The following is a 12,803-nucleotide window of genomic DNA, read 5'->3' on the forward strand; positions in this document are numbered from 1 at the left end:
TGGTACAGGTCGGGGGTTTTATGGTGAGTTCAGGAGAGAGTTTCCTCCGTCAGTTGGAGGAAACCCGACCCTAACGACCCATCACACTGCTGCGACAACAAATGTGATGCACATCTCTTGCTTGCTAGCAGTTTTTCTGTCCTTCGATCAATGGACTGTGACGTGTGACTCCAGTAGCTCCACCGTTTCTCTCCCCGAGTCATTGTCCTACACGGATCAACAACTGAAGGGGTCCAGGAATAGCGAGTTTGATGCTTTAGAAGGAGACAAGATAGCACAACAAAACACACCCACCTTGTCCCTACTGCTCTGTGGAAATGAGATATTACAGGCATTGAGGGAAAGTCAATGCCTGTGTTTCCTTTATTAGATCATTTCTTCTCTGCCGTCTTGATTTAATCAACGGAACTGGACCGGTCCGCGTTACAATCTGGATTGAGTTGGACTGTACTTAACTCGTTTAGAATGCCACTTATCTAGTTTTCCTCTAAGGGGCGGGCATGCCAGTATGTTGGATGAACATAATAGCCTCGGGTTCAAAGGTCAGGCACAAAAGAATATCAGAGTGAGACGAGATGGAGCAATTCACAGCTGACAGAGGTCAGAGGTCAATGCAAGTCTGTCCGTGTGTTTCCATGCGTGTGAAGATGCATGAGCCAGGTGTGTTTAAGGCCCTGACAGAACCAGACACGGAACCAAAAAAACAAGGCCGTCCTGCTTTTCTCCCTCTGCCAGTTTTATAACTTCCATGCTGGGTTTCACAGAGGCAGACGGATGTTGCACCCAATGCATGTGTAGTTTCAGGCAGGATGTTTAATTATGATAAAATCATAAAATGAATGTTGGAATCAGATGAAGACTGATAATGTTTTAATTCAAAACAAAGGCGTCCTTACACTATTATCTACAGATATCTGTTTTGTTCACAACCTGAATGAATGAGATTCTTTCTTCAGCAAGGCAACAAACTCCAGTCCTTAAGGGCCATGAAACTTTTAGATGCGCCTCTGCTGCACCACACCTGAATACAATAATTAGGTCATTAAGGCTCTGGAGAACTTTTCTACACAAGGAGGAAATTAAACCATTTCATTCCAGAGTTTTGCACCTGTGGCACATCAAAAAACTGCAGGAAACCTTGAGGACTGGAGTTTACACCCGTGATCTATATTAGTGATATGTACTAATATAATATGCTATATTATATCACTAATATATTTACTTATTATTATCATGTATTTTATAACGACTTATGCACACATCATTATTGAAGAGGTTTTGCAGAAACCATTATGGGTTCAGGAAGCCACAGTCTGGCTGCGTAAAGACAACACATCGCTTTCTGTTCTCCGCCTCTCTGTTCCAACTCTAGCCGTCTCTGGTTAAATGTGATTCACTTCCAAAAACAAAAATCGGCCGGCTTGTTTTCGAGAGTTGATCAAATAAAACACGAACCAGTGTGTTTTTATGTGAATGTTTTGGGTTTTTTTGCACTCGGGCTGTGTTTGCACTTTTCTGTCTGTTGAGCGACTTACGATCTAAAGGAACCTCGATGGCTGCCGCTTCCTGCCACAGCAGCAGTAATGACAGCAACGTCAGGGCCGCATGCCCAACCTTTCCCAACATTTCTCTCCCTCCAACTGGCCGCATGCAATCCTGCCCTCTGCTGATTGGTCAGACGGTTCCTCTGACAGCTCTGGAGTGGAGACACAAATGCAAACATTTTTTTTTTAGAAAGATCAAGACGGCGCCGCAGAGCCTTCTATAGTATTGTATGTAGGTCATGGAGAGGTGAGCATGCGACTGTCTTTCAGGTCTGGCCTACATTCGCAGCTCGGTTGCTTTGTGGCTCTCCAGAGAAAAGTGCTTAGAAAACAGGAGAGGAGAGGATGAGCTGCTACGAACGGGATCAAGACACAGTCCCAGGAAGAGACGAGGCAGGATGAGCATGTTTATGTTTCCAAATATATATTATCAGGGCTGCCAAAGGTGTTGTGGTTTCTTAAAAAGTCATATTTGGCAACAATATAATTCCTCATAGAGTTCAGCAAGTATCATGTGTTTTAATTTATTTTTCTCAGATGCTGATTAGCATGAGAATATTGTCAAAAATTTAATTCATTAGAAATTAGAAACATTTTAGGAACTCAGTTCACCAAGTTAAACAAATATAGATTCATTTCACAAGTCTGTATTTCTGCTTTTTAGTGATTGTTATTAATTGTTAATTAAGTATTAATTGCAATATTACATCAGACAAGCTAAGAAATGCTAAGTAAACAAATCGCAGTTCCAATCATTTCAGGGCACGCTTATTTGCCATATCTGTCTATTTGTGTTTTCTATTAATTACTTTTGGGATTTTCAGTCACATAAAAATAAAATAAAACCACACTGTTGACTCGGCGAATATGGCTACGGTGGTATAATGTTTGGACTCGGTTGTGTTTCAGTCCCGCCTGTTAAACTGACCATGAGCGACAGACAGATCCACGAGCGTTCTGGTGTAAAGTGTTTCCTAGTCTGCCCCTGTCAAACAAACACATCCTTCAGACCGCAGGTGTGTGTCCCAGGTCAATCATGACAGACTCTTTATTTCTAAATGCTGCGCGCGATGTGATGCTGACTCACGTTGGCTGTTGTTCTATTTCCTTCCACTCTGGCTCCACTCCCCTCACAGGCCTGTAGAGAAATAAAGAATATACATAAGAATTAACAATGCAGCCATTCTATTTGGAGGGGGGAAAAAAACAAAAGCAGGAAACTGTTAGACTACATTTGATCATCCTTACAGAAGAAATCTGAACAGAAATTATATTTAAACCAAGAAGGGCACGGAGTGGATTACACTAAATCGCACATTTAGTGACTAAAGCAGGCTGAGCAGGAACTGAACTCTAAGGGAGAAACACGCATCAGAAACGCCCGCCTGCTTAAAATGATCAGTATGGAAAGAAGCAGAAAAATACAGTACGGCAAATAATGAAAGCAGGAGACACTCTAAAGCGTTCACGCCTCAGGACTGTCTGCAGCAGAGTGGAAACTTCACCTGAACAGTGAGGCTGCACCATAAAGAGCCAGTCTGTGCAGCAGCAGCTGCTGCTCCCCTCGGGATCAACCTCGCCTCTTCCTGGGTCCTTATTTACTCACTGCTCCGAAAATACACACAAAACACCCGACACGAGGACGACCTGCAGGGAGACCCCTCTATGAAAATGTGAGGAAAGATAAGGAATAGGGAGCTTCTCTCTCCAAAAGCTGTAGCTATTGAATGTATTATTCAGGGAGGTTCCTCCACATCTGCAGCAGCAGCAATGAATAGAAGACAAGCTGTGTGTCTGAGCACACGCAGCATAATACTCCATAAATGCCCAAACAATTAAAAAAATATCTGTTTTTGTTTTTTTCAATAGTATATAATATACTCAACTGACACACCCCCAAGTGAAAATTGCTTTTTAGTTGAGAAGCTACTCCATCTAAGGTGTTAAATACAAATAATAATATAACCATGATAGATAGATAGATAGATAGATAGATAGATAGATAGATAGATAGATAGATAGATAGATAGATAGATAGATAGATAGATAGATAGATAGATAGATAGATAGATAGATAGATAGATAGATAGATAGATAGATAGATAGATAGATAGATAGATAGATAGATAGGTAGGTAGGTAGGTAGGTAGGTAGGTAGGTAGGTAGGTAGGTAGGTAGGTAGGTAGGTAGGTAGGTAGGTAGGTAGGTAGGTAGGTAGGTAGGTAGATAGATAGATAGATAGATAGATAGATAGATAGATAGATAGATAGATAGATAGATAGATAGATAGATAGATAGATAGATAGATAGATAGATAGATAGATAGATAGATAGATAGATAGATAGATAGATAGATAGATAGATAGATAGATAGATAGATAGATAGATAGATAGATAGATAGATAGATAGATAGATAGATAGATAGATAGATAGATAGATAGATAGATAGATAGATAGATAGATAGATAGATAGATAGATAGATAGATAGATAGATAGATAGATAGATAGATAGATAGATAGATAGATAGATAGATAGATAGATAGATAGATAGATAGATAGATAGGTTTGTGTGTGCGGACTAAGAGTGATGTAAGTGATCTCAAATATGACAGAATATAGATAATAAATAAAGTAACAAGCATGCACGTGCAAATATGTTAATCCATAGATGACCTATAAATGAGTAAAGAGAAAAATGAGATTGGACGTAACCTTCCTAATGTCATTAGGCCTTAAATTAGCTGCTCTAGTGTTTTCTGAATCTAACCTGAGATATGAGTCATTAACAGCAAAGCTAAAAGATGAATCACAACTTATTTGCATTAATCGCAAACAGAGCAGAGCAGAGTAGAGATAGCGATGCTGCGAGATATTATCAGGTCGTTTGAAGAAAAACAAATCATGCAGCAGAAAGGAAGAGGTAGTCAGGGGCAACCCAGGACTGGTTTCTGGGGGAGTTTTAGGACTGGCGGGACGTAAACCGTACTTTGGCCCAATTCTCATCTTCCAGGCTGCTGGTGCTCTGCCTGTCTGATCTCAAATCAGAAATAATAAGAATAACTGGACGTCTTAGACTCATTAAAAGGCGACTGAGCAACGCCATCTGAAAAAAGTTCACGAAGGTGAAATGATGTTGCTTTTGACTCCAGGAGGACATGTACGGAACATCTGGGGTAAAAAATGTTAACTGGGTTAAGTGTGTCGCCAGGGGCCACAGCAGCAGTCTGTCCTACTTGAGGAGAGCGGCTGCCATGGACACAGGCTGCAGGCTGGCAGCTCACCCTGCAGCACTTCCATGCTGTCTGAACAGAACCCGACCAGAACCCAGCAAAAAAAGATGAAGAAGATCTGATTAACAACGTTTGGCTACCTAAAAAAAAAAGCCTGCGACATGGAAACGCACATTAATCTTGTACTAATCATCAGCATAAATAATCGGTTCATCGGTTTATTGACGGCTTCAGTCTGGTCCAATTCACAGCAAACTGAGCAGATCCAAAATAACATCAATTCAGTTCAAATTCAAAGATATATTAATGATCCAAAAGGCAATTAAATGATGTTGTAACTCCAGTCATTCAAGTGTCTACAAAGAGTCACTGTCCAGTCATTTCACAATGTAACTCTGACCTTCACAGGCCAGGAGTTCTATTGGACCTTGACCAACAGTTGCATCTAGTATTTAGACCTGCTAGATGCAATAAAGAACACTGACATTTCTTTGTCTTCGTCTAAAAATTTAAAAAATCAAATTGTGGCACACTGTCTCAGGGTGGAGCAAACATCTGCTGTTCCTCATCCAGAGCAACCACGCGGCAACCGCCAAACGGAACAACTCAAGACGAAGTCGCATAATGAGCCAGCAGAACCAGGCTCGTTAGGAAGCCGGGGCCCGTTACAAGAAAGAGTAGAGTTCTACCGGGCCAATCAGCAAACAGACGGAGAAGTAGTAAACGATGACATCAATTTTCTGTGCCATTTTAGAATTGTAGTCTCTCTTTAGTTTAAACTAAGGCAGTGGAGGAAGTGAATGAAGCCGTCCAGTCCGTGTCGGCCACCTTTCCGAGTCTTGATTTAACATCAACAGTCGCCTCGGCTCTTCTCTGTTTATAGAGGACGGTTGTTTCCAGCGCAGGCAACTTCCCGTAAGCTTCATAGCATCGACCTGGCGCTTTGTACATGTCACGAACAAACATAAGAACAAACGTCGGGTAAAATTTAAAACATGAACACAGTTCATGCCTCCAGAAAGCAACCTTTTCTCAGGAGCCAAGATTCCAGACCCTCTGGACGAAGAAAAGCAAAGCGCAGAACAAGCAGCTGGTTCTTACCTAGGAACATGTTCTCTTCTAAATTTACCTTTGGCTTGTGACATAAGTTTTTCTCTCCACAACGGATGAAGAGCCTGCAAAGGCACAACTCATCATAGTACTCCACACTAAAATATGGGGTATAAGGCAGACGAGTGTGTGTTTATTGAATGAGCACATCATCCTTCAAAAGGTACTGAGATGATTTTAAAAAGAAAGACAACAGAGCAAGTAGAGCAGACATCCAAGCATCAGGACAAATGGCAGTGAAGACAGAGAGGAACGGGAGTAAATGTTAGTGAGCAAACCATGAGGAAAAGAAGAAAACAGTTTTATTTCAGAACAACATAAAATAAACAAATATGCACAAAGAGACAGAGTTCTGGTCTGGGGATAGATGGAGGAAAAAGGTTCTTACTGGTGGAACAAAACCCTGACGTTTACAGTATGTTGCGTGACGCGAATTGGCAAGTGAGATAAAGGACCAAATGTGTCATCGCTCATTAATGACTGAATTCATTTTTACCATATTTGAAAATCTTCAAAATCTAAGGTGTCATGACAGTATTTTAAATTACCTGTAAATTCTAGAAATCAGCATCTATGTAAATTATTACATTCTAGACAAAATCTTACTGCTACAAAAATGTGAGTTAAATGTTTCAGGAAGTGTTACTAATCCATTTTTGCATTACATAAATAATTAACCTCCCATGTGTGCCGTTACCTCCACTGTCCCCTAAAAGATCCATGTCAACTCCCATGTCCACGATTCAGAAAATGGACTAAACAAAGTGGCGTCGTATTTCAGCCTAACCCTCGGCACCCCGCGCAACCTCCAGGGACATGAAGAGGACATGAAGAGGACATGAAGAGAAGAAGAACCAGTGGGTGCTGGGTGCATGCACGGTTGCCAGGCGATAAATGTGTGTATCTGGATGTCATGCTTGGGAAGAGCCGTAGCTCACTGTTGCAGAATGACCTAGTTTTGATCGAAAGCGAGAGCAAGTGTGAGCAGAAAATTAGGGAACATGGAGATGCAGCTGAGAGGCGAACCGTTTCAGTCGACGTGTTCTCCAGAAACAGCAGGAAGCACAAAAAACATTGACAAAAAACTCCTGCTACAGATCATCTAAGGAACATAAAGGAGTTGTTCGTCTCCCTACCATTTGTCAATCAACTTCAGATGATTACAGGGACATAATTCCCCCTAAAAGTCAGTTTTTTATCATGAGGGTGAGAGGGGATATTTGTAGAAGAAATCAAAGACAGTTGACAGACGCCAGCACTTCAAACTCCACTCTGATTGCACTTCATGTACCACAGGAAAACTGATGAACTCGGCTAGACATATAGTAACCAGGCTGGAAGGTCGGAAGTTCTTTTAGTGTCCTAATTTTACAGAATGACTCTTTATTAAGGAGACAGGGTGATCTACATGAAATAGGCTTCAGTCATCCTAGTGTAATCTCCCCCATGTCATCTTGGGTAGTTAAGGAAGACCCAAGTGCAGAAAGTATGACTTCAATTAAAAAAAAAAAAAAAAGGAAACTGACAGTGAGAACATGGAGGTAAAACACAAGTAACAATAGAGACAAAAGAAAACAGTCAGAGGAGAATGATGGAACCAAAATACTGTATATGCACTGAGGAAGGAGCTAATCAGAAGAGGACAGGGGACATTAGGAGATGGAAAACGTCTGGACAGGGAAGCAGGCTGAGGAAGGGAGAAAGAAACCGGGCGGAAACAAGCGGACATGTTGCCTGGCTGATTCGCTTAAAATCACTAAAACACCAAACTCGCATTGTCTTTTCCTTATTTTCTGACATTTTGAAAGTTTCCCTGAAGTCTCAAGACGGTTGGATGGAAACATAGCGAGTGTGCGGCCACTTCGCATTCCACGTTAAGAAAAACAAAAAAGCCCCAATTGACAGAATAAACCTATTGAAAGACCTTGAGCTGGGATGCAATTGAATTAATTCAACTCTGTATCTCTTTCATATCCGGTCTACATGATCCATGATCCATGATCTACAGAGTGAAACACACTGAAACATTTATGTTTACAATTATCCAGGGTTTCCTTTGCCTCTCTGGGGCACTGACTGCTCTTATGAATATTGATCTGTACAGCAAACAACCTTCGCTGCAGCTTAAACCAAACATCTTAGCCTTGATCTTATAATTTATGTTTTACTGGGTTGATTTTGCAGCGTCTGCTTCATTCTGCTGCCCTACCTCTCAACGGTGCGGGTGGGAAGCAATGACCGAGTTTGACTATTATGTCTGCAAACAATAAATGAAGTCTATTGCTCCTTTACAACTCAAGGTTAATAGAGTCACAGTCAGCGGACGATTTATAGAGATTGTTGTTCACCTCTCGGTTTTATTATTTTTCAATAGACACTTTTGTGATGGGGTACTGAGGAGGAGCAACTCCTTCAGTGTCAGTGGACATGATGTAGTTGAACAGCACCACTGTCTCCACGCACTAAACAAACAGCCCACAGTATGCTGGGGGTTCTGGGCAGGTGGGTTATGGGGATTTGGGTGTAAGGTTGTGATGTTTGTTGATTTACTTTTATGACCCAAATACGTGACTGGCGATCAATGCAGCTGCTGGGGAAAGGAGAATCTAATGATGTTTAATGGCTTCAGATGGGCAAGAGAGATTTATTTTTCTTACTTTGCAGCAGAGAGGCAGCCAGCATGGCAGGGAGGCTGAGGATCTGGAGACACATGGACAGACAAGTGGATCATGGGATACAGCTGCACGACAGGAGGAAGCCTCAAACATACTGCTGGTTACGTTGATGGAGACATAGGTCCATTGGAGACATGCGTCCATTGAAGACATGGGTCCATTGGACAACTCTAGTGCAGATTAACTTGTATTCCGGTTGTGTGTTGAGAATGTTGTCTGACTGGGAACCGAATTATGAGTCTGAGGAACACCAAGGTGGGGGTCGAGTTGGGTTCCAGGTTTTAGAATCAAAGGCACAAGAAGACAGGGTGTACTTTCCTAAGAAGATAACATTAGGTGAGCTAGACTACAGAATGTAGTAGAGTATTGGTAGTCTATTTGTTCTGTGATTATGATAGTATGAACTGGAGGTCAGCAAGAGTTTGGAAATAGAGATTGAACTAGACACATGTGTTAACCACACGATTACCTCATCTAAAGCATCCTTAAAGACATGGGACAGAGTGAGATTCCCATTCTAGGCCACTTCATAAAAAAGCTACAACCTGGTGTTTGCTGACTGGTCTTTCTCTGTTCTCTGCTAGACTTATTTCACTGCTCCATCTTTTATGCAATTCATTTTATCCTTTTTGATCCCGGCTTCCTTAACCTTGTTTTCTCTCCCACTCATTTTTTTTCTCCTCTCACCCATCCACCCTGCAGGCCTCCATCATCCACTGTTGACAATGAAAGAGCACCACGAGCCCCGATAGCACATCTGGGTTTCACTTTGTGTTTCTCCTCCAACCATTCATCCTTATCACACCCCCCATGCACACCCCCGTATCGTCATCCCTCTTCTTTTTGCAGCTGTCTTTTTCACCTTTCCCTCTTGCCCAGACAACCCTGTGGTTGCCAGGGCTCCTTAGCAACAGCCCCACGAGGCAAAGGATGGATGAAGAAGGTAGGCAAGGGAACAAAGGCGTCGAAGGGAGGGGTAGGAAGGGGTGAAGATGAAGATGAGGAGAAAGTGGTAAGGGGGAGACCAAGCATAGCAGCAGAATGAGGCCAGAGATATGGATTAGTGATACAAAATTCATGGTATGTGAGATGTGACGTGTCTCACTCTTCAGTCAGGTCAAGAACTGCATAAAGTGTTTTTGATCACGCATGTGCTTGCATTATGTACATGATTTAGGAATTAATTCTACGGCGGACAGCCTCCTCTGGCTTATTTGAAACGCGTTGCTTCTATTTCGCATTGAAAAAAACGCCTGATTGTAAAGTCAAACACAGGGTATGAAATTCAATCAGAATGCCATGTAAGCTCCCAAGTGACTTATTTTAAAGGGTGAATGAATAAACATGAACCTTGCATCCGAACGAGACCTGGCATAAAAATGGCCCTTTTGTGCTGAAACACCAGGAAAAAAAAAAACATATTTTCAAGCTGTGCCCTTCATGCAGACTAGAGAAGTTTATGGTAAGACAGCAGAGACAAAGAAGTGAGGTCTATGAAGGAAAAGAAACCAGCGGTACCCAGCTTCTGTTTTTAAATGTAAGTTCAGTTCAAGACTCGCAAAAGCGTAAGTTTGTGGAAGCACCTAGTTACCTTAGCTTTTCATTCCCAGGGCTTTAAATCCTGCTGTTGTGACTTAGAGGTAGAAACTCTTCAGCATTTGGAGAAGCCCTCTGCTATTTTTGTTGTTGCTTCTTGCACCTCGGTGGCATCTCACTGCAGAAAAATATCCAACACAAAAACACAAAAACGGGGTCATGGAATATACTGTAGTAATGTAATACGAAAACTCGTAGGCCTGATTATATTCGCTCATATGAAAGCATGTTTATTTCTGTGGAGATAAAAATAAACTTTAAAAAGGAAATGCACTGGAATGAAGTAATTGTAAACATTCATTGTTTTTCATATTCAATGAAATTCCAATCATAGCCATGATAGTAAAATCACAGGTTAAAAAGAAAAAGTTTCTATAGGATGCAAATAAACATCAACATACAATATGCTTTTGTTGCTGCTTAAACAGTAAAATTATTAGGCGTGTCAGAAGATCACCTAATGATTCATGTTTCACCTAATGATTAGTCAAATACATGCCTGGGAAACAGAAGAAGCCATAAGCTGCCTGTAGGGGGCAGCATAACAGGAGAAAGAAGCTCAACTGCATCAAAAGAGCTACTAGGAAATCTATTGCCACAAGAATTTTTTTCCACAGATAGATTGTTTTCAATGTTTGGAAACATATCAGCAGGTTAAGTGTGTGAGTGTGTACCGCATGAAGATTAAGCCAACAGAGCAGCTGAACAGGCGGCTATCCACTGGAGGCCCGGATTGGTACCTGCTTATTTGTATTTGTTGTCATTCTGAATACTAATTTGGTTGATCAGATCCATTTTCAGCAGAAAAACTTGTGTTCTGTAAATCTTCCTGTTTGCAGACTTTATCATTAGATTATCAGTTTTTTGTAACCAATGCATGCTTTCCAAACCAACAGAGCGAAGGCAGTGTTTACAGCACGCTTCTGAACTCTGTCTTTTATGATGACAAATCTAACAGGAATGAGATAACAGGGATCATTATCCATGATCGTTTATAATAATAGCGCTTATTATAATAGGACTGAATGAAGTAACTGTAAACCGATTTGCAGGATGGCAGCATTTAGCCAGTCGCTTTGCTCTACGTGGATTCAAGGCACAAAACTGAGACCAGTTGCAACATAGAAAACGAACGGTCCTGTTTCAGAGACCCGAGGTGTGTCAGATATTGATCGGTATCATCAAACCATTCTCTTGTGCTCACGTGAAATTAAAAAAAAACATGCGAGCAAGTTGAAAACATTTGGGGGGGAGAAAATAGCTGGGACAAGACCTGTCAGGGTAGAAGGTAGAGTTTAACTGTGATATCTGTGATTTTTATCAAAACTAACATTAAAATAAAAGGGAGGAGCTTAAGGTCACTGAAAAAATGAAAAAAACTCTGACTTTCATCTCAGAATTCAGATTTTTTTTTTTCTTTCTGTGAATTTTCAGTGGCCCTGATCCTCTTCTTTAAAAGGGGGCCCTATTTGCAAATGAGAGCAACGTTACAGAAATGTCTTGTTTTAGCTTCTCCTCTTTGTTTACTTGTGTCCAGTTCTAAAAGCATGTCCACTGGGCCTCAGTTGGCAGCTCTGGATCGTCTCCCTGGAGGCTAAAACAATAAAAGCCATTCTGTGATTTCCTGGGCTGTCCTACACACACACACCCACGCACCCCCTTCCCCTACCCCCCCCCCCCCCCCCACACACACACGCGCACACACACACACCCACACACACACACACACACTCTCTCTCACACACAGGCTTGTCATTCCCAATTCGTCTGCCATAATTGCACCATTACCAAATTTCATTTCCTACCTTCTTCTCTCAAAATAACATTATGTGCATTAACACATGTCTGCTCACCAATAGGGACACAGTTAATGGAAAACGCTCTCTCTGTTCATTCATTATGTAGAATGATAAGACACATCTCTTATCTCATCTTCCCTTTGCGTTGAAAATCTCAGTCGGCCTCGGATCAATGTCAGATATTGAGTTTTTCATTCCCCCAACAAGCAAGTTTCACTTGAGGAAGACAGTGAACCTTTACAAAGTTGCATTGTTCACTTTTTTTTCCCAAATGAATTCAGCTGTGGATGGAAACCGTGGCTTGGCGGGTGGAGAAGTTGTCTTGGAGTTTGATGGTTGTGATTTTGACCACAGATTTCTCTGTTGCCACATGACAACATCTGGCTGGGAAAGGCATTGTGTCCATTTGTTAATAAAAACCAGTAAATAACTGGATAAGTAACAAGCTTTCTTTAGAAAGGGACAATGTACAAATGTCACCATTCGATAAGCTGCACCAGATTATCTGCAGGTTACAAAAATGGATATAGAATACAATAATAAAATAAAAAAGGAAATACAGTTCTGCGTGTTACTTTTTAATCACATTGCACAGACAAACATACTCCTACAGGTGCTGAAATTAGTGAAATTACTGGAACAATGACTGACAGTAACAGGAAGAGTTTGCTGGAAATTCCCCAGTGTCACAATAAATATGTATGTGATGAAATTTTAAAATTCAAAATTTAGACGCCAATTCCTAAATCAATTAAAAACATGTAGATGAAGTTAGAAAGATTTTTTTTAATTGTTTCCTTTGAAAAAATTACATAATTTGGGTAAATGTCTAATAAATGATTTAAC

At 41.1% G+C, this 12,803-nt stretch overlaps 1 protein-coding gene across 25 annotated transcripts in view; it reads right to left on the reverse strand.

Moving 5' to 3' along the window:
• nfasca (neurofascin homolog (chicken) a) overlaps positions 1–12,803 on the reverse strand; it is an 89,495-nt gene that overhangs the window by 42,492 nt on the left and 34,200 nt on the right. For all 25 annotated transcript variants that reach the window (XR_008605793.1, XR_008605792.1, XR_008605794.1 and 22 more), the window contains exons 2-4: positions 10,154–10,276; positions 2,632–2,682; positions 1,536–1,696 (exon numbers count right to left, since the gene is read on the reverse strand). Coding sequence is in view for 22 of the 25 variants with exons in the window: in XM_055027255.1 (XP_054883230.1) it covers positions 1,536–1,650 (115 nt within the window). In the remaining 3 variants the exon portion in view is untranslated. The remainder of the gene's footprint in view (positions 1–1,535; positions 1,697–2,631; positions 2,683–10,153; positions 10,277–12,803) is intronic.

Source organism: Poeciliopsis prolifica, unplaced genomic scaffold (assembly GCF_027474105.1).
Source record: "Poeciliopsis prolifica strain line A6 unplaced genomic scaffold, Auburn_PproV2 SCAFFOLD003, whole genome shotgun sequence".
Taxonomy (NCBI): domain Eukaryota; kingdom Metazoa; phylum Chordata; class Actinopteri; order Cyprinodontiformes; family Poeciliidae; genus Poeciliopsis; species Poeciliopsis prolifica.